Here is a 23,567-nt window from a genome sequence, read left to right as displayed (position 1 = left end):
AATACAAAACATGAAACAAAAACCCACGAGGGGGTAAAACAACAGAACAGCAAGGGTAGAAACAGGAAGGGTACACAGGAACATAAACTGACTACACTAAACTAGACCAGACTAAATACAACACTAGACATGACTACAAATAACTAACTAGACTTACGTAGCAATACAGGACAAGGCGGGTGACAAGGACAACATCACAAAATGATCCGGCACAAGACAGAAGACACAGGGGCATTAAGTAAGGGAACAAATCAAGAGGGACAGCTGCAGGGCATGAAATAATTAATGAGCAATAATGAGGAGACGAGAGGGCGGGAACAGAGACGAGACCGGAGAGAGTGTATGGAAAGCCATAAGGACAATAATTGCCTCTCTCCACATAAAACATGAGGTTCTGTCATGATCCTGCCACTAGACCAAGAGAAACATGACATGATGCGGCAGAATCATGACACCTTATTTCTATGTATAGATCCCAGCGAGCCCATACATCTGCGTCATTAAAAAGCCCAACATCATCTGAGTTATTATAGTTTTGTTTTCAGTGTTTTTTAAGTTTTATTAATTTTTTGGTCACACTTTATTTTAAGGTCCAGTTCTCGGTTTTAGTAAACTATTAACTATGACTTTTGCTAAGTTAACTCTTAATTTGTTGCTTATTAATAGTTAGTAAGGTAGTTGTTAGGTTTAGGTATTGGGTAGGATTAGGGATGTAGAATATGGTCATGCAGAATATGTGCTTTATAAGTGCTTATAAACAGCCATTATGCTAATAATAGGCATGCTAATAAGCAACTAGTTAATAGTGAGAATTGGTCCTTATACTAAAGTGTTACCATTTTTTTTATTAATATTGTTTTCATGTTTGTTTTTAGCTATTTTGGTATCTGCTTTTGTTGTTTTATAATATATTTGTTTTTTGTTGCTATATCAGCATTTATTTTTATGTTGCTATATTTATTTTTATTTCAGTTTTAGTTAATAATTCTACAGCCTCAACTTAAACTTTTTCTGTAATATTTAGGCCAATATTTTATTTGATTTCAATTACCATAAATGTATTCATAGTTTTAGTTTTAGTAGTAAACTATAGTGACCTTGATCCGTCCAGTTTATAAAGTCATCCAAATGACCATCCAAATGTGGGTTAATGAATGTTTTCTGAAGCGAAATGAAAGATTTATGTGAGAATTAAACGTGTTTAGTGAAATTAAAATCGAACACACATTTTCACTTAATTCAAGTATCCCACCATACTGATGATAACTTTAGATCTCATTGGTGTTTTAATTTTGTGATGCAATATCACACAACAACTAGTCATCAGACATGCATTAACCTACTGGAGTTTCATTTTTTTGATGCCTTGTATGATGTTCTTTTTGTGATTTAACATACTGAAACCTACACACTGTTCAAAGAAACAAGTCATGTACATCTGGGATGGGATGAGGGCGTGTCAATTATGAGAGAATTAGCATTTTTGGTGTACTACTTTAATCCTATTTCCCATCCTCTTGCTTTCAGGCTCAACCGCCATACCTTCATTCGCCCCACTTAGTAACCAGTAACAATATTAGTTCTCTCTAAACTTCTCCATGTATCTGCATTATCTAGAGTAATTGGACAGAAACTGGTGTTGTTTGGTGTTCCAGCTGCCCCTTGAGGAATTGACATGCCGCCCCAGGACTCTGGCTGCTCTCTCTGGGTTCGGTCCCATCTCAGATGAATGCCAAAGAGTGGGCGCTTGAAGCGCTGCTCTTGGCATCCGGACAAAGCTTTCAAACTAGGTTAAGGGAAGTAGAGTGGCACAAAAGGCCCTTTAAGCTCCTCAAAGAGCGCAGTGTAGACTCTTGGATTGTCTTTTGAAGAAGGCGCGCGCCAAAAGCGATCCATTCGTTCGCGTTTAACTAAAAAATCAATAGTTCCATTAAGACGATCAACACTCTATTTTGGTTTTATATCCTGTTGGGCCAAATGGGTCTTTTTGTCCATTCAATGTTGCTGCTTGTCGTGTGTATTTTCAAATTGAATATATTTGTCAGTATCGTTGTTCTCGGGTCGACCGAGGGCTCGATAAGAAACCTCACCGCACGGAGGCTTAATCTAAATGTAAATCTAGAAACTAAAATACAGGTAAATGTCTAGAAAAGTGTCTGAAGTTGTCTGTCGTGTAAGGTGTTTTGGGATTTTCAGGGTTTAGTGATATATGCCAGTGTCATTCGGCAGCACCGAATTAGTCTTCCGCGATCCATACATGCTCTCTCAGTGGGCTTCAAGAGAAAATACATTTCCTCTAATTCAGTCCCTCTCCGCTCACAGTCTTGGTGCATTAGTCACCTCGCCCTACCTTTGGTTGTAAGCCCAAATCTTAAGAGGCTGCAGCATCGTGTCCTTTGAGCAGAGGTTCAAAAGGAACAATGAAGACCTTGAGCTGTGACCTCATAGGAAGTGCATACTTCACACCTCCTTTGTTGTACTTTCCCATTTGGGCCCATTAGTCACCAGGTTCTATTAAAAGAACAAAGAAATACCATACATTATGTGCAGATCTGTTTGACAAAAACGCATCGATTGTCTTAATAATGGACCGTGACAAATGCGCTCATTGATAGTAGGGTTGGGTGTCATTGATTCACCCTCACGCCGCCTGCACCTCTTTTGGACAAACAAGCTTCTTGTGCTCCCCGCAAACAGTGCTTTCCTTTGTGTCTTCATATCAAACGCTCCAAAGGTGGTTGTTGATCTCTGGCCCTCACCAAATAATAAAGGATTTAAAGGAACGGGTCACTTAAAATTCAAAATTCTCCCGTGACCCCCATGTTGTTCCAGTGAATTTCCTTCTTTTTAGATCGTAAAAGGCAACATGTCAGGGACTGATAACTTGGGTTGCTATTCACTTCCCTTTATTCCCCTCATACAATGAAAGTAGACTGTTAGTCCTTGTAACCTTCAATTACTGTAAGAACTCCTTCTCAGTCTCAGAAAATAATGTCAAATTCATTTGGAAGCAGAGTTATTATAGTTTTGTTTTAGTTATTAATTATATTATTTATATTTAGTTATGTTAATATTTCATTTTCATTTGAAGTTCATCAAACAGATCAAAGATCTTTTTTATTGTGCATTCCAGTTAATATCATGCAAACTGCAGTTAGGTTGTTTTGACTAAGTTAATAATAACTCAGAAAAATACAACTAACTAACACAATAGAAATATAATATAATAAAAAATCATGATTTTAAAAATTGAGTTATTTGTTGTTGTAAATTAACTCTCTATGTTTGGCAATAAAAAAATACGAAAATAATAATATATATTAATAATATGTTATTATTATTATTATTATGGATGCACCAATATGCTCCTACTCGTACTCTTAAAGATACACCGATACCAAGGCAAGGACAGAACCGACTAAAATTTGTGTTTTGACAGTTTGTGACAAGCACATAAAACTATGTCTTTTTTCATAGTGGCATCGGTATCGGCGTACCGAAAAAAATATCGGTCTTTAAAAATGGTATTGGTGCATCCCTGATTAATATTATTAGTATTATTATATGTACGTTTATTTCTTTTTTATTCCAAAAAATATATTTTTATTATTTTAGTCTAATATCTTTAAATGGTATTTACACTAAAATGTTATTTATTTGATGGACTGATATTTGATTTCAATTAATCGAAATGATTGAGTAGTTTTACTTTTAGTTAACTATAATAACCTTGTTTGGAATGGTTTGTCTTTTATACAATGGCTGTATGCAAATCCAAAAATAGTTGCCCTAATACAGCGACCTAGCACTAACAGTATCTGGCAGAACTAAATGTCCTTGAACAGGGCTTTTATTTTTGCCACCCCACGGCCCCTGGACAAGGTGCAGGCAGATACTCGATTTGCTTGGTGACACGGAGGTGGCAAAAAGCGGGAGAGAGAGTACAACCAGCAGCCTGTGAAATTAATTAATGTAATTTGGCATTAGTTGTGTCCTCATTAGCAGGAGATCTGTCAACCTCCCTGCTCGTTTGACCGTGGTGGCACCTCCTACCTGCGGTGGGTGGGGTGAGCGGATTCCCTGCATATGCGGCATATGTTAACAAAATGGAAAAGTAGACATACTGCTGTTTTTGACCTTGTTTCTTAGTCTTTCATTGTTTTTATTATCCCTCTCTGTTGTTCTCCCTATCACTAACAGAGCCCATGCGGGCGTTGCGTGATCTCAGGGCTTCGGAGATCCAATCCCGGCAGCTGAACTTACTGTGGGAGACGCCGGCCTTCAACCTGACCCGCTGCCACACGTACGCCGTCTCCCTGTGCTACCGCTACACAACCGCAGGGGGCGGCGGCGGGCACAACACCACGGTCAGAGAATGCCTGGCCGTGGAGCACAACACTTCACGCTTCACCCTCCGAGACCTGCCCCCTTATCACACCATCCAAATACGCCTGGCGCTCGCCAACTCGGAGGGCAAGAAGGAAGGGAAGGAGGTCAGCTTTCAGACCGAGGAGGACAGTGAGTATTATATGAAGATAAATCAGTAGCAAAACTTGAGAGCATGTAGATTTTAATTTGTGAACTTGCAAAGTAAGTATTTGTACCTGTGCACTAAAATGTACACTCACAGCCCCAATGTGAAAACTTGTCAAATAAAAAACTGAAGTTGAATGTTGAGATTTGCACTCGTGGACAAAACTCACAAATCTGTCTTCTGAATTTGAAGTTGCAGAAAAATTGTCACAAATGTGTAAACTGGCATTTACAAAATACATTGGCAGATACAAATGCATAGCTCATATTTACACGTTTTCCTAGATTCAGATTTGAATTGCAACCACAAACAGGCATCTACAACCTCTCAAATCTGTCACTGCAGTTTCAAATCTTCCCGCCTTGACTTTTGATACTACGTTCGCGATAAACCCGTTGCAAAACTAACTTGTGCACTTGAAAGCTCAGAGGCGAGAGAAAGAGTTGCATTTGATGACGTCATGCAGCTGGAAAATCACAATGAAAGGATCTAGCAAATAATAGTTTAAATAATGTTTAAATAATACTGTTTTCAACTTAAGCAAAACCATCACACTTATGTATACTATCATGTATAACTATTGCATGAATTATAGTATTTACATTTACATTTATGCATTTGGCAGACGCTTTTATCCAAAGCGACTTACATTGCATTATGATATAGGAACCTTACACAATGACAGGTTGACTGTACGTTTTCTGTTATTTAATATTGATCATTATCGTCAGCGAACTTGCTTCAGCTAAGTTAGATTGTTAATTAGGTTGCTAATTTATGCAACACCCTTATCAGATTCAAGATCTTTATTGTCATATATACCTGAAATTCTATTCTGCAGATGGTGTGGAAAAGCAATAAAATATATAATAAAGGAAAAACTAAGAACAAAGATATACTACAGTAAATGTAAAAGAGAATCAAATAGAAAAGTAAATTTATTGTAAAAAAGTGGCAGTAAGTAGTATTTTAGTAAAGGAAAATGTATTTATTGATTTATAGTTTCACCTTAAATTAAATACTGTATTAGTGATTTAAAAAACTCCTTTCATTGTGATTTTCCTGCCGTTAGGGGGCGGTGTGGCTCAGCTGCATGACTTCATCAAATGCACCTCTTTCTCTCGCCTCTGAGCTTTCAAGTGCACAAGTTAGTTTTGCAACGGGTTTATCGCGAACGTAGTATCAAAAGTCAAGGCGGGAAGATTTGAAACTGCAGTGACAGATTTGAGAGGTTGTAGATGCCTGTTTGTGGTTGCAATTCAAATCTGAATCTAGGAAAACGTGTAAATATGTGCTATGCATTTGTATCTGCCAATGTATTTTGTAAATGCCAGTTTACACATTTGTGACAATTTTTCTGCAACTTCAAATTCAGAAGACAGTTTTGTGAGTTTTGTCCACGAGTGCAAATCTCAACATTCAACTTCAGTTTTTTATTTGACAAGTTTTCTCATTGGGGCTGTGAGTGTACATTTTAGTGCACAGGTACAAATACTTACTTTACAAGTTCACAAATTAAAATCTACAAGTTTAGCTACTGATTTATCTTCATAGTAATAGAGCTCTCACAGAATCTGAATTCACATATTTCATTTGTTATATGGCCGAGTTGATGATGTTCCTGGAGTACTTGGTTAGAAAGCCTGTACTGTATAACAATTTTTCTATTAAATCTACCGACATGGTTTTAAATATATTTTTTATTATTCTCTCAGATCACGGTGTGTGAGATTTCGAAGTGCTCAATAGCCAGCGCATTTCTGTGAAAAAAATAAATAAATTTGAGAATAGTTCAAAACACACGCATTTCGCAGGAAGCGTGACGGAGTGAGAGTGAGAAAAAGAGAGGAATGGAAAGAGATAAAGCGCTCAATTATCAACAGCTCTCTGAAGCTTCAATCAGCACTTCCTTTCTTTCGTGGCCCGTCGCAAGAAAAAGTGATGCAGTCAGCAGTTTTGACACTATCTGAGCAAGCGTGTTATTTTAGCCAGTGGCTATCGATGCCTCACCGCCTCTCACCCAGCCACACACTGTGCACACACCCAAGGGCTAACAAGGATGACTGTCTACTCGGTGACAGAGCACAAATGGCTGTAAAAACATCTGCTGATGTGTTACTGCTGCAGTATGAGAGAGCTCAGAGCATCATCTGTCTCTCCGGCTCCATTTCCTCTCTCACTCTCATTCTTCTTCTTAGCATTTGTGTTCTTTACAAGAACCTCTGTTCATATTAACCAGCTTAAACAAGCTATGTCATCAACTGCAGGTGTTAGCTACACTGACCACGTTTACATGGACAATAATAATCCAACAACAAAAAATATTAACACGATTAAGATAATACACTGGTTAAGAATGGACCATGTAAACAGAGCGTTTTGATTAGCTCAATCCGTCTAAACTCATAATCGCAGTAAACACAAATCGAATTAAAATGGGTGGAGTACTCCTATTTTAGTCGCATTATCGAAGTGCGGTATAGACATGTACACAGCTTAATCGCACTATTACCGGCGTGTAGGAACTTTTGCGGCACTTTGCGACAGGTTACACACACGCACGGCAGTGGACAGCCGTTTTGTTTTACGGCAAACAATTTGGCTTCAAGCAAGAAAGCACATTTTTGGTCCGAACGGGAAACAAGAAAGATGCCAACAATTCTAGAAAATAAATGAAACACCAAAAACTGTATGCGGTACCATGGCGAAGACGAATGTTGATACATGAAATTATGGAGGGAACGTCTAACGCCGTCACTTAGGGATGTAATGACGTATGCCATTAATCGAACTATGTAGTGTAACATGTAAAACGGGAACATGAAAGGTATATTCTTAAAGCAACTCATGTAAACACCTTAATCGTAATATTAGCTTACTAGCTTACTCAGAATAAGGCAAATAATTTGATTACTGACGTCCATGTAAACGTGGTCAGTGTTTTTCTTTCACTGGGGCTTTGTGGCTCCGATTTAGTTGGTGGAGCGTAGCAAAATGTAGCTGGTGAAGCTAATTGGCTAATGTGTTAATGGTTATGGGGATGTTCACCCAACAATGAAAATTCATTCATCGTTTATTCACCCACACGTTGTTCCAAACCTGTATGACTTTCTTTTTTCTGCCGAACACAGAAGATATTTTCAAGAACGTTGGTAACCAAAACAACATTGGCCCCCATTGACTCTCATTTTTATAAATTTCTCAAAATGTCTTCTTTTGTGTTCCAAAGAAGATATAGTCTTGTGCAGGTCTTGAACGTCAAGAGGTGAATAAATGATGACAGAATACAAATTTTTGGGTGAACTGTCCCTTTAAGTTAGCTGAAGGAATAGTGTAATGAAATTCATTTACTCCCTCAGATCTGAATGGCTTTCTTTGAATGGTGATGCTTCTCTGTTATATGCATTGAAGCATTTAGTGACCATACGCATTAAAGGGACAGTTCTGTCATCATTCACTCACCCTCGAGTTGTTTCAAATCTGTATGAATTTCTTGAATACAGAGATGGTAGTACTATATACTCTGGTAGGCAATGGTGGCCAAGAACTGTTTGGTTACAAGCATTCTTCCAAATATCGTTCTCTGTGTTCATCATAAGAAATGTTTAAAATTTGGAACAACTTTAGTAAATGAAGAATTTTCATTTTTGGATGAACTGTTCCTTTAAGTTTCAACAGCACTGCAAAATTTGTTCGCACATCTTTTTTATTGCTTTTTAAAGGTTTTTTAATGTATGGAAGAAAACGGCAAACATTCTTTAACCTATATGAAAATTAACAAAATTTAACTAAGGGAACAATAATTTTTTATTGTAAAAAAGCAAAATTTACTACTAACTGTGTAACTAGAACCTTTTGTGGTTTTACTACAGTAACCATAATTTAAACGTATATATATATATATATACATATATATATATATATAAGTATTTGTAGTAAAACTATACAAATGGTTATACAAATGGTAGTAATCAGTTAACCTAAAAGACATGGTTACTACATTTTCACAAAAAAAACATGATTTATTTTCTAAAGGGAACATTTAAAGTTAAAGATAATACAATAACTGCCATTACAATGAATGAGGAGGAATGCAACGCTCAGTATGGCCGCTCAAAAAAGGTGATCTTAGCACAGTTTACGCTTAGCAAACCAAAGTTATTGTACAGTTCTTGTCAGGTTTAAATATTGATCGGAAATGTGCTATTCAATTCTGATTTTTGCCAAATATCTGCCCGTTGTCTTTCTATTGACGTAAATAGCTGCCCGGAGGCATTGCAAATGTAGCCGCAGAGTGGCTAACAGTTCTCATTTTTTACATGCACAGAATATTAACATTGTGTGAACTTTTCCTAGTACAGTATTGTTCAGCAGTGTTCTTATAGCCTCTCACCCTTTCTTCCTCATTTCTGAAAAACTGGATAGAAGAAAACCTCCAAATGCCATCTACACTATTGTAGCGGTCTCATTTAGCTCCCTGTTTCCATATTACACGTTCAAATGACTTTACAACAGTACTGAATCACTTATATTAGTTATAATAGATGTGTCTCTGTAATACATTCGTAACAGAAGAGGTCTGTTTAAGCCTCAACCTTTATAATGAGAATGACTATAATGAGCAAATTGCAGTTGACCTTTGGGGGACATTAAGGGATTAACCCTCTCACTTTGAGTAAATGGTACTGCCATTACTAGTCTGATAGCGTCAGATCATTTTATATCTTCATTCCATTTACCAACGGCTTCCCTCGCTGCTTTTCCGTAGTTCCCGGCGGCATTGCTCCAGAATCTCTCACGTTCACCCCGCTGGATGACATGATCTTCCTCAAATGGGAGGAGCCTGTGGATCCCAATGGTCTCATCACACAGTATGAGGTACGTGCTTTACTGCTCCTTCACCGCACTCATATCAATTTCTCTTACGCTGCCCGAATCCTCCGCAGTCCGCTTGTGCGCGTCAGCATTTTCACCGGGTGAAATATTGACAAACCACAGTCCTTGAAAGACAAAACTTCCTATTGTGTGTTAAAATTGGACTACCAGTTTAAATTATTTATGAACATGCGGCTAGCATGTGATTCAGTGCGTGCGTGTGCACATAGTATTGACTGACAGCGGAATGCGAGTGTTTTTCATTCCTTGCTAATTCTGAGTTTCAGGTAAGTGGAGAGGAAATGCTGAGCTGCTGGTTTTCAGTACATTTCTCAGCTCGGTGGCAGCCATAAGTATGTTTAAAGCCATGATTTGGATCTGTAACTGTATGCTGCCAGAGGCGTCCGTGCCACCAAGGCCACATCTTCTTCTAATTGGTCCCTACTGAACCAGTCATCCATTGGTACAGTAAATGACAGAATGATCTCTGTGAGTTATATATGCAGCCTTGGACGATTATGCTTTTTGTATTGTTTATGCTAACACGTTAACTCGAACACTTCAAAGGATGATCGAATTTGTCATCGATATGTCACCACATAATGATAATAGCGTCATGAACTTATCACAGGTAATTTCACCCCATGGCATCCTGGAGTTAATTGCTTTGCTCAAGGGCACAATGGTGATTGCTTATAGGCAGCCCACACAGAATGTGCACCTGCAGAATTGCTCTGCCCATCATTCACAGACTTGTGCACATCCCCCACCTTTGCATGTTAATGTTGTGATACTCTTAGCTGCATTGTATCCAGGGGCGTAAATCTCATTTCACAGTAGGGGGGACAGTAATCATAAAATTTCTCTTTTTTTATTTTCCAAAATTTATTTTCCAACTGAATGAAAGCTGGACAACAAAAGTTGACAAAAGGGGTCTGAAATTCGCTAAATATTTACATTTACATTTAGTCATTTAGCAGACGCTTTTATCCATAGCGACTTACAGATGAGGGAAACAATGGAAGCAATTGGAACAACATAAGGACAACAAAAAGCATAAGTGCAAAAAGAAAATTGGTCTCATATAGCCTATCACAGTATACAGAGCTGAGGGTTTTTTTTTTTGAAAGAGTAGGAAAGAGATAGAAGTCAGAACTGATCAGTCAGGTGTTGACGGAAGAGATGTGTTTTCAGACGGTTTTTAAAGATGGCTACAGAATCTGCTGATGTTGTAGCAGCGGGCAGTCACTAAATAGCCAAAGTCACTAAATTGTCACCGGTATGTGTGTGACACGGGACCTGAATGGCAAGGATCGGTGGCTAATTGTGGCCGTTAATGTTATCATTATGCCAGGTCGCCACAAATAAAACAACGCATGGGAAACGGTTTTGGCATGTTAGTTGCTGTGTGTGACGCACTATGCAACAAGCTATTGTAAACAAACTAATGTTAACTAGCCAAGTAACGTTTTAATCGCTAACATAGCAGATTCATGGAAAAATACATTAGTAATCAGCCTTTTTTGCAACAACTAATTTATTAATGAATCAGCATCAACTATATTAAAGAGAATCACTTCATTTAACGTGAGTAAAATAGCCTTTTTACTGGAGTTCAACAACCACTGCTGAACTGAGCCGCATACCTTACTTTTGTGTAGCGTAGGTGAGATGAACGGGGAAAGCAGGGAGTGGGCCAAACCACTGTGAGGCAGGGGTCTGTTTCTAAACTTAAAATTCGTTTTTTGCTTTTGTATTTTTTTCTAATTACATAATTAGTTTAGGTATACATACCTATATTTAGCACAATAGACAGTGTGGTTTTTAATGATTGGGGGGGACAACCCTCGGATGTAGGGGGACGTGTCCCCTCCGTCCCCCCGGGATTTACGCCCCGATTGTATCATGTCGGTTTAACAGAATATAGCTGATTTTCCTGTGGAGCAGAAAGTGCAAGTCTACAGATTTTGTTTGGACCTGCTTATGGCTTTCTACTTTTGCCCATATAAATAGAGCCCTGAGACAAAAAAGAATCATTATTTAACATTATAATTAAAGCAAAATGTTTAACTTATTTTGGTTGAAAAATAAATAAAAATCTGTTTTGTGTCTGAAAATCTGAAAATTAGTGTTGAGAACTGTCTCATATTATTTGCAACAATAAGCCTATAATAATTTAAACCAGAAGTTGAGCTGTCGCACGTGATTTTGCTGGTATTATCAATCTAATGTCATTTGACTTAACCCATGATGTACGTAACCCATACGTACGAAGAGTAAACTGCAATTTTAGTTTTTAAACAGAGTTGGCGATGTACTGGCAAAAGTTATGGATTGACGCTTTAAATGCATTTTGTTTGTTTTCAAATGATCTAAGTGCAAAACAATTAGACCCTGATTCATTTATAATTCTGTGTATTAAAAGTCAAATGTGTAGTTTTTTGGAGGATCTATTGACAGAAATGCAATAACTATGTCTTCAGAACAAAGACCTTACAAAAGGAAGTGTTATTTATTATCTCAGAATGAGCTATTTCTATCTACATACACAGCGGGTCCCCTTACATGGAATTTGCCTTGTTGTTTCTAAACAGACAAATTGCTCTACAGAGGGAGTTTTGTAAACACATTTCTCCTTCGCCAAAGAAGCCAAAACATGATGACATCTTAGTCCTGTTTCAGCTGCCGTAGTGCTTCGAAAGGGAGGGGTGAACGGTGGTGTCAGCCGTTGGTTGCAATTCGCAACCTCACCGCTAGATGGCACTTCAATAACTGTTTGGTATGGCTCGGCCACCAAATCAGACCTACGAAGACAACGGACAGTTCGTAGTGCTGAGAAGATTATTGGTGCTCCTCTGCCCACACTTCAGGACCTGTTCGATTCCAGAGTGAAAAACAGGGCAAGAAAAATCACCATTGACTTCACACACCCCGCACATAAACTTTTTGAACTGTTGCCCTCTGGCCGGCGCTTCAGAGCACCAAACACCAGGACTTCCAGACACAGAAGCAGCTTCTTGCCCCAGGGAATCTCCCTCCTAAACAGATAACTGCTCCTTAAGAGCAATATTCCACTTTCACTACTCCTATAGTGTGCACCATAGTGCCTTATATGTATATAACACTACCTCTACTACAACATTATCCATTTGCATAGTGTACATACAATCTGTTAATATGTATATTCTACTATATACTACCCTGTACAATGTCTCTTATATGTTATTATCCCCCATTTTCTGTACAATAGTCTTTTATTTTATCTATGCATATTTTAGAATCTTTTAGACTGTAAATCTTATTATATTGTATTGTCATTGTGTTGAATGTCTGTCCTAGAAGCTTCCAACACCAAAGAAAATTCCTTGTGTGAAAGCACACTTGGCAATAAAGCTCTTCTGATTCTAAATTTCATCACTGGACCTTTAATGTCGGCAATTCCAGATCTTTGGGAATTTATTGGATTATGACGGCATTTGAATAAAAAATAATGACCCTCACAAATAAATTATTTATAATAAACACTGCAATATTCCATGATGATTTCAAGGTAACTTTAAAACGTGCTTGTGGTGGTCAACTAAAGGCTAATTGACACTGATTCAACAAACTTCAGCAAACGGCAACGAACACGTTTGTTGGAATTTGTTGGATCAGTGTGAAACCCATGTTGACGTTTGTTGGATCAATAGTAATTTACAATGTTGGTGTAGGCATTGTTGGTGTTTGTTGGATCAGTGTGAATTAGCCTTAATATGTTTTTAATGGCTGATGCTAACATCTAGAGGGCAGTGTAGTGAGTGCAGCGACACACATAAACAATGAGGACCAAATATCATTATACTCATATTTTTTTGTCAGGCAACACCTTTAATCTCAAAATGGTCAAATATCAGTGTATTAGATTAATCAGCTTGTCTAATATATTGATTTAGTATACCGACTCATCACATCAACTTGTTATTGACCAGTAAACCAAACTCTTTTAACTACCAATGAAAAGAAAGCTAACAATCTAATAAAAGCCCATGAACTGTTTTGTAGTTCTTCACTTGACTGCACTTGGACATGGCCTCCTCGATGGAAAGGTGGCAGGCCTCCCGCAGCCAGCATCTGTCCTTCCGCTCCTCTGTTCCAGAACATTCTCACACTCTTTCTCTCTCTCTGGTCACACTGCCTGACTCCGTGTCACCTTTCTCCTCACCGTGGCTCCTAAAACCGTCACGCTGCAAAACAACCCTTTGTTTGTGGATCTATCGCTCGGCTCAGCCGTGTGGCCAACTCGAGATTGTCAGAGTTTTGAATGCCATCTCTGTCCATCAAGTGTCCTCGTCCTGGTTGTTTGCACATTTTTTGAGTTGTCTCTCATCGATAATCCTCATTTCTTTCTCCCCTCGGGCCTCGGCTACCAAAGTCGCCTCAAGGATGTTTTCTAAAGGGGATTTAAAGGCTTGACCTATAAAGTGGAGGCAAGGACAGATTTTCAGGGCTTTGGCAGCATGATCTCCTCAGGCATATCGGGAGATGAAGAGAGAGAGGGAGAGCTTTTAAGACGCCTGGAGAATTCTCTCTCGTTTCTCAGATTAGCGCATCGTCCACTTTTCTCCAACACCAGCGACAAAAGGCCTCGCAGGGCCTTGTGTTCTCCCTTTGGCCCTCCTCCGCTGGTATTATCCAGCCTTCGTATCTAAGTCGACACAGAACGTCTGGATACAGGTGCGGCGAGAGCCTAAATCCCATAAGCACACTGTGCCGTGACCGCAGACGAATTATGAAGCTAATACTAAATCACTCCGAGAGCAGTGCTGGGAAAAGTTACTTTTAGAAGTAATGTTGCTTTTCTTATTATAAAAAGTAACTCTTTGCATTATGATCTTAGTTTGTATGAAAATAAATAGTATATTCTAATGTCACCCACAGTAAATAATGGCTCCTACTGTAGTAATGTTTACATTTTTATTAAGCACCAAATGGGGCATGGCACCATAATGCCACCCTATCTGTGCCATGTACGTACTTGATACTAAGAACTGGATATATCAAAGTACCATGTTTTTACCATCTGTTACCATAACTGTACCATGGATAACATCGGGCTAGCGTAACATGCCCACTAGCTTTAAATTGGTATGTGTGTGTAGGCCATCGTGTTTGTTTTTGCATTAGATGTTCGATTCACATGTGAATCATTTTCGGCCCACTCGGAATAAACGCCGGCAAGGGTGTTAGGGTCAGCAGACCTTTTATAAAACATTGTTTGATCCGTGCTACCACACACCGACTCACCGCACGTTAAGTTCCCAAACCGCTATGGCAATATTTAATGTCAATATGATTCAGCTGTGACTCATTTAAATGGTTTTAATTTGTGCAATTACAGATTAGCTACCAGAGCATTGAATCCTCCGATCCCGGCATCAACGTTCCAGGTCCCAGGCGCACCGTATCCAAGCTGAGGAATGAGACGTACCATATGTTCTCCAACCTGCATCCTGGCACCACCTACCTAATCTCCGTCCGGGCCCGTACAGCCAAGGGCTTTGGCCAAACGGCTCTCACTGAAATCACCACCAACATTTCTGGTAAGGAGTGTGTTTGGGTGTTGGTTGGTTGGTGGGATTTTTTGTGAGTGTGTTTGCATATGCATTTATGTGTGCATGCTACTGGATAAATTGCTTTAATCTGCTTCTCCTACAGTGGAACAATACAAAACAGTAAATTTTGTTTTGATTAATGTTTTCTTTTTAATCACCAACCCAACACTTGTCAATAATCTGAAACCAATGGAAGAAATCACACAGTGCCATCTACAGACTATGACTAGTATAAACATGTAGTAGGCCTAAGTGAATAGAGAGATGTAGTTCATCCATCACATGTTCTGCTTTGTTTTACAGTCCTTTACTTGTTTTAAAATCCTTCAATAATTTAGAAACCATTGATATTTGAGCTGGATTTAAAACCTCTCTCCATCTGTTTGTTTGTCTATTCGGTTTTTTTCATTTCGTCTCCTCACGTGGTGCAAAAGCATGTTTGATGTCATACTGTAGTGATACTAGAAGCTAATTGGTTGGAGAATTTATGGAGGAGAGCAATTTCCCTTTGTTCCTTTTGTCTGGATGTTTTTATTTAAATGAGAAATACAATTTGAATGTTGGTCATTTGCATATTTTAAATGCATATTTCAATTCAGGTTGGGCAGTTTATATAGCGGAGTGTTTAGACTATCAGCCTCCTTTGGGCTTTGTCAGATTTCATAGTTAATTTGATCTCTTAAAGGAACCGTTCACCCCCCCCAAAAAAAATTCTGTCATCGTTTACTCACCCTCAAGTTGTTCCAAATCTGTTCTGATGAACACGGAGAAAGATATTTGGAAGAATGCTTGTGGCCAAACCATTCTTGGCCAATATTGACTTGGCTTTATTCATTTCTTTGTACTGTTGAACACAAAAAGAAGATATTTTGAGGAATGTAGGAAGGCAAACCGTCTGAGGCACTTTTTGACTATGTAGATTTCCTACTATGGCAGTCAATGGTGGCCAAGAATGGTTTGGCCACAAGCATTCTTCCAAATATCTTTCTCTGTGTTCATCAGAACAGATTTGGAACAACTTGAGGGTGAGTAAATGACGATTTTTGGGTGAACTTTCCCTTTAAGTTCTTAAGTTTGTTTAAAATCGAGTTTTGAAGAGACTCCCTCGTTCCTTTGGGTTGAGCATCCCTGACCTTCTGTTCATCTGCTGTAAACGACGACAGAACAGGTGCTTGCCTTTAGTGTAATTCGACAGGTCTTTAATTTTAGGTTTCAATAAAAACCTGTTTTAAAAGAGGTTTTCATTTGACATTTTGCTTTTTATTATGTTTCACTGGAACAGAAAACTTTGTGACTTCTGAAAGGAGGTCGAATTAGCACGAGGGATAATAAAACGTTTGTATACGTTGTTACAAGTGCACAGGTGTGTTTTCATGCACCTTCAGATATGCCAGACGACATCTTTAAACGTTTCATTGAAGTGCCTCCAATATCCGATGTCTCAGATCAGTTCAGAAATAAGTGAGTTGTAGACGTCTCCTGAAATACACCGCGGGAGTTGAATAGACAGGAACAAAGTATAACAAAACCAGGTTTCACATGAAAAAGGAAACACCTGAGTTTTGATCTCTGAAGCGTATGCTCACGTGCGTGCGTGTGTGTGTGCGCTTGCTCGTGCATTATAAATTCCCACGAGGACCCGAGGAAGTGATACCGAGACTAAATCACAGCAGATGCTCAGAACCCAACAGGCCCTTCAAGAACGTTACACGCTTTGCTATTGCCTCAAAGAGAACTGACATCACTGTCATCCACACCATTCTCAACTGTCCTGACTTACAAAACAGCACCATATGCTGCTGTCAGCCAGACACGGCTGATGCTAAATCTGGATTCCTCATCCCCAGACTGATGCAGAGCCATGTGTGTTCAGACCGGAATATTTTCTGACGGTCTTGTTGAATATGTAATGATGGAGAAACTCCTGATTTTTGGAGGCAGTACTATGGTTTGTGTGGAGGGAGAAACACAATATTGCATATACTGTATACAGCCGTGGAAAAAATGTAGACGATTTCAAAATCGTTTCTTCTGATTTTCAAATTTTCTAGGTTTAGGTCAAATGATCATTTTTGTTTGATTCTGTGAACTATTAACAATATTTCTCCTAAATTTCAAATCAAAATATTGTTTCTACTTGCATTTATTTGCAAATGATAACTGGAGAAATATGTCAAAATAACAGAAAAGATGCTGTGTATATTTTCAGAACTCAAATACTGCAAAGAAAACAAGTTCATATTCACTTTTAAGCAGCACAACTGTAATATGCGCATGACCTACACTGTGTGAAAAATATTTTCACAGACTTTTTTTTATTGTGTGTGATAACATAATGATTTTTCACAGTTTTCATGTGTCTTGTTATGCTGTCAGTCTTTCACGTTGCTGTTGGATGATGTTATATCACTCCTGAAGTTTGATATCGTTGAACTTTAACAAACATTGGACTGGAATGGCCACGATGCATCTAGAAATGCAGATTAAATGAAAATTTGCAATTGTCTCTTAATTTTATTTACACATATATACATGTAAGATGTTTACTGGTATACAACTTATCTTCATTAAATCAGCCCTGCTGTCTACTTATCATCAGTTAACCACTTGTGTTGTGGGCGCAGCTTGCGTGGAGCATGAACACATGTAAATGTTAGATTAAAATTCAAACAGAGACCTGGCCCACAGCCAGATCTCCCGCTGTACACTTCAGTGTTTACACCAACGTCAGATCAAACATTTGCATCATGAACTTTGGTGTTGTTGTAGCATGTTGTAAGAACAGATGCATTATGGGTTCATCTGTGTGGACACCTCTTGTGTTCTATGTCTTCTTATGTTCCATCATATGTCTGAATAGTATCGGACTGTGTTTTTGGCTGATATGTTGAAGCACTTAAAGTCATAGAGAGTCCTGCAGATGGAGTTGAACTAAACCTGCTTTTAATATCGTCATTGAATTTTTTCACAGATTTCAAGGGGAAATTAATTAAATTACTGTAACTAATTACTTCGTTACTAGTTACACCCAACACTGTTGACTGCCGATATCAAAGAAACCGTTATTGCTCAACATGAGGAGGGATGCAGTCCAGAGATCCTTCTAAATGAGATTCCCCTCTGTTCGTCCCACATGCACACCTTTTAATTATACTTTTAAATGAAGACAAGCAATAGGGGTGGGTTTGGAGAAGAAGTCTGCGATTTTGTATGAAGTGTTTATTGTTGTCATGAATTGGGGCGGTTTAATTTCAGGCAACACTGTAGACGTCATTCATGAGGTTCTTGTTATTAAAATGTTATTGGCCAGACTTACTAACAGCTTGCGGCAGCGCAAACACCTCTTTTGGTGTAAGAAAACTACTGTCGGTATTTACTAAAGACACACAGTGAAAATTAGCGCTGAAAAGGCTGTTTTTGCGACTGACCTTATTGCATATGCATTTGTTAGAGTTTCCTCTTCACACGCAAACTTTATGGGAGGAGATTATTTAAACTTTTAAAACCATTTACTAAGGTTTACGCTCATCATTGCACTGGTATTTGCAACATTATTTAACATCCGAAAAATGCGCGTCTTAAACCCTGCGCAAATTTGCGCTGCTCTTGGTAGATTGCGTTGGTCATTATGGAAATAAGATATTGCGTCTGTGTTTTTGAATGTGCGCCTTGTTAGTAAATCACCCGCTGAAATTTTCACTTCCATCTGCGCTGTTTTTAAATTGCGCTCTAGCGCTATTTTGTCCCGTTTAGTAAATCTGGCCCTTAAATATTTGTGTTGGCTTTTGGTAATTAGCATAAACTTGGAAAATTACAAACTTGGATAGATCACAAACCATATATTTTAATTAAGCAGTGTTGTATGTATGGGCTGTGATTTCATATTTTCAAAGACTGAAGTCAGGCATGACAAATTGTAGTTAAGTAGTTACGTGCATCTCAAATGTGCCTGTGACATTTGGAAGGAAACATATTTGAAAGCCCTTTCTGCAGTGGTTGATTGACAGCCGAGGAGGCGGCCCTTCACTACTGTCCAGAATGAAATAGCATTGATGCTTCAAAACTGATGTGGCCATATGTGTTTCTGACTGCCTCTGAATGTGTTTTGAGCTGTTTGACAACTCAACATTTGTGATCAGATTGCCCAAAATAAATCAATTTACCTTTAGCGAGGTAATTTACATCTCATTCTTTTATTTTCTAATTCTCTTTGACCTTCTGTAGCCCCTACGTTTGATTATGCAGACATGCCGTCCCCTCTGAGCGAGACGGACAGCACCATCACAGTCCTGTTGCGTCCAGCACAAGGCAGGGGAGCTCCAGTTAGGTGAGTGTGGCATTTCCTTGAACAATTTGTCATTCAAAATACTGAAAAAAAATGAATTCCATCACTGTCTGTCCATACATAATCTAAAGTCAGCTCCAAAATGATTGACACCCTTCATAAATATGACCAAAGGTTTGGTTCCATCGAAACAGTCGATAGTGCAAGGAAGGATGCCAGTCATTTTGGGCTCACGTATATGAATACATCACTGTGTATACGCAGCACGTATCAAGTGGTCGTGGAGGAGGAAATGGTTCGAAAGGTGAAGCGAGAGCTGGGTGCTCAAGAATGCTTCCCGATTCCCACATCTCACGGTGAAGCGCAGGCCCGCGGAGCACCGCAATACTATACAGCCGAACTGCCGCCGAGCAGCCTCCCGGAGGCCACGCCGTTTACCGTGGGAGACAACCACACCTACAACGGCTACTGGAACAGCCCTCTGGACCCTAGAAAGAACTACCTCATCTACTTCCAGGCCATGAGCAACTTTAGAGGAGTGAGTGTTTTACACATCTTTATCATTTTATATAGGTCTCTCAAATCATAGTCGAACGCAGTGTAATCCTTTTTAAAAGTACGTTTATGCAAATTTGATCCGTCTTGGAATGGTATCCTGACACACATGCTGACTGATTGTTTGCAGCGTGCACAGCAGGAGATAAATCCCATAACCGTGGACGACGTCAAATAAATAGCGAGAAGCGAGTGCCGCTGATAAATCCATAATTAGCCGGATGTCTGAAAACACGGTTTCATAGCTTGTGCTCACAAGATGTCCTTTTCTGCCTCTGTTTAGTTCACAACCAAGGTAACGTGTGTCACAGTCTCAGCGTGAAATTAATTACAAAGTATCGCCGTGCATCTAGCTTTAAATCTCGGGGTCTTATTTAAATGCGAGAAGCAGCCACCGAGCTCCCCATCCATTCCCAGATAAGAGGATAAACAACGAGGAATACCGTCTCGCTGGCATAGACCATTTCACAGGGATAATTGGGCACAGGTGCGGCTGATCAAAAATAGATCAGCTGGCAGTTTGTGGTGTTAGGAATGGCTGAGTCTGAGAAGGAGAATGAGCTGTACGGCGTAAGCCTGGAAAATAGCCGGGGAGATGCGTCTCTCAGACTGCTCAGAAATTGATCCGGAGGGGCGCCTAATACGTTTCTGACTTGATATTTTCTGAGGTGGTCAAAGGTGTAATGTAAATCTTGGTTATAGAGTGCATTAGATTAGATTTGATTAGCGTTTTAGCGATGGATGGAAATATAGTTGGTTGTGGTCAGTAGTCCATATAAAAGCCTATGATCCACTGGGAGATGGTGTCAGGTCTGATCAATCTGCACAGTTGCTCGCTCATCTTTGTCTGAATTCATTGGTGCTACTGTAATGCCAACACGATACTGTGTTTCGCATCAACACTGCCTGATTCTCATTAGTCAAATTCTAGAATTGCCTGCAAAAAGGCTTTTCGAACTTATGAGCCGTGTCCGAAGTCGAACATGTCGTTGCTGTTCTTCTGGAACCTTGGATGTCTAAATTCGCTGTTTCTCAAGAAACGATAAAAATATACAGTACTTTTTAAACGAGTAAATTCTGTTGTCAACGTTGACGAGCACTTTTTAATACCTTTTATTGGTTAGATATTTCCAAAAGCCAGTGACAAACATAAAGGGTGACTAAAAATAATTAAAAATTTAAATGTCAAAATATGGAGATACGAGGTTTCGGAAGGACAGCCGCGAAATGTCTTTACACGCGGAGGTCAAAAGACAACAAGGCACGTTCAGATAAAGCGTTCCTGTCCATCATTCCATGGCTGTAAAATGTGGAAAAAAATATATAATTATGTCATCATTTGATTTTTTTTAGGTCACCATTTCTACTGATAAATAAACTGTTGTGCATGTCTGAAGATCACTTCAGTTGATTGTAAATCATTATATGTGACAGGCTAAACTCCTACAATCTAATATTGAGACTAGGAGCATCAATGTAGTCACAGCCAAAAAATGACAAAAATAAATGTGTGGTATTGCTGTAAATAATAGGTTATACGATAGATTTGCGTATGCAGTAGTCAGTAGTACAATGCTAAAATTAATCATTTTGAATACTGAAATTAATCATTTTTTTGACACTATATTTTATTATGTTGCATCAAAAATACCAAAAGGTGGCTTCTGAAAACATTATTTTCAATCTTTGACCTTACAGTCAATATTAAAGACATCAAGGTTACATTTTTACAGAATGTTCTTTACATTATATAGAATGATTTTGTCATTTATAAGTAAAGAATAAATGACAAAAAGATGCTCTGTTTTCCCAGGCAGGGTCACATATTGTACATGATGTTATAATGTATATCACTTCATACACAAAACTTTGCCTCTCTAGTTGTCGACTCACTATGTAGCAGTTTTGGGTTTCGGACACAGCCACAATTCTCCAGCTGCCATCTTGAGTATGACAGGAAACTTCTTTCTGTGACTTCTGCCTTCTGGTTTCATGGTTATTACTTACCTGCCATACTCAATTATCCGCTATTAAACCTCTAAGCAGTTTGGGCTTGGGGGAATGAAAAGAATGTTTTAATGGTCCATTTAGATTTGACACCAGCTTGCAAAGCTCGTCCTCAAAAAAAAATGTGGATGACATTTAGAAGAAGGTTATCTCTTTGGCTCAGTACCTTGAGGAATGGCTGAGCCAGCTTGGCTCATTTCATTCTTCCGAGCAGCAATTCAGAGAAGCAAAACTTGGACGGACTTTACCTAGCGTTACAACACAGTTGGGTTTTGGATCGGCCTTGAAGAGCAATGCGTCTGTTGACCTATAGTACACACACAAACTCTCCTTCTCTGTCAGACCCCTCAGGGCTTCTCCGTCTGAACTGAAAAAGCACCCGTCAGCCAAGCCATTGTGACTCCCCTTCCATTTCTCGCTATTTAAAAGCATACGACTTGGAAAATGATTGCACGGCTCGGTCTCCTTTGGGCTCTGCTGATTTACTTGACCGACCTTTAGCTAAATATTCATTTTTATTCGGCTCTATTGTATGCTGCAGTAAGTGCCGAAAAGGCTGACAGTCTGAACGTAGCTCGGGAGAGTTAGCGAACATTTTACTACTCCCCACTTATCAGTTTAAACAGTTGTGTTGTGGGCAAGCTTTTTTCTTTTCTTTTTTAAATCCTGACAGCGTATAAACAATGTTAATATACGTTGTTTTGTCTCTTGGCCACCTTTATAGCTCTAAGTGGGTTTCAAAGGTTTTGGCAACAGCAGTTATGAGGGGAAAAAGTCCACTGCAATTTTTTCAGTCATTACTTTGACAATTAGCCGTTAGGGAGCTGTAAATCCTGTCATGATTTTTTTTGTAATTTATGTATTTACATTCTTGTATAAGTTATATACAGCCTTGAAAAAGTTAAGAGACCACTCCAAAGGTATTTACCATTAATACGTATGTGTTTATGTGAAATGATCATTTTTATACATATATACAGTATAATACTCTGTAGAAGTGACAACATTTCTCTTAAATTCCAAATAAAAATATTTTATATGCATTTATTTGCAGAATATTGAAACAGGACAAACTGGTCAAAATAACAAAAAATATCTTCAATTCCGCAAAAAGGTATTCATATTCATGTTTGAACATCACGATACAAAGGGTTTTACAACTTTCATGTGTCTTTTCATTCTCTCATTACTGTTGTACGACTTTATGTCCTTCCTGAGGTTTGTTTCTGTTGAAATACTACAGACACTGGACTGGAAGTGTCACAATACATGTAGAAATGCTTATTGAAGACAAATCTGGAGTAATCTCTTTATTTATTTTTTTGCGGCTGCATGTATATTTGCTTACAAGATTTTTGATTCTCGGTTGTTTACAAAAGAATGCTTTCTTCCCGCACCCTTTGTTGTTTACTTCTTGTCCTTCGCTTCCTTCACAGCCGTTAGAGGCAAAGCAAAAAGATTGTAGCCGTCAGATTTTCTCTCACTTAAACGAATAGAAAAACGTTGGTTTTTTTAACGTATTTGTTACTGGACCCTTCAGGACTGACCGGACATATTCAGGGAGTCTTTTTCTCTCTAATTGCCTTTGGTTCTCATTTTGAAATCTCTGAAATCTTTGAAATCAGGATGGATGAGCAGATCAGGTCACATTTCAAACAGAAATGCAATTATGTATCGCATAAAGACCAGTTATTACTAGTATTTTTAATGGTGATGG

General features: G+C 38.7%; 1 protein-coding gene across 9 annotated transcripts in view; it reads left to right on the top strand.

Annotated features, from left to right (window-relative positions):
* Positions 1-23,567, top strand: part of ptprub (protein tyrosine phosphatase receptor type Ub) — a 187,318-nt gene that overhangs the window by 122,659 nt on the left and 41,092 nt on the right. For all 9 annotated transcript variants that reach the window (XM_057339351.1, XM_057339348.1, XM_057339343.1 and 6 more), the window contains exons 8-12: positions 4,201-4,518; positions 9,303-9,412; positions 14,790-14,991; positions 19,228-19,330; positions 19,553-19,826. In XM_057339351.1, the coding sequence (XP_057195334.1) occupies positions 4,201-4,518; positions 9,303-9,412; positions 14,790-14,991; positions 19,228-19,330; positions 19,553-19,826 (1,007 nt within the window). The remainder of the gene's footprint in view (positions 1-4,200; positions 4,519-9,302; positions 9,413-14,789; positions 14,992-19,227; positions 19,331-19,552; positions 19,827-23,567) is intronic.

The sequence above is a fragment of the Triplophysa rosa genome, linkage group LG8, assembly GCF_024868665.1.
Source record: "Triplophysa rosa linkage group LG8, Trosa_1v2, whole genome shotgun sequence".
Classification (NCBI taxonomy): domain Eukaryota; kingdom Metazoa; phylum Chordata; class Actinopteri; order Cypriniformes; family Nemacheilidae; genus Triplophysa; species Triplophysa rosa.
Note: the sequence above shows the minus strand (reverse complement) of the source record. Positions and strands in the feature narration are given on the sequence as shown.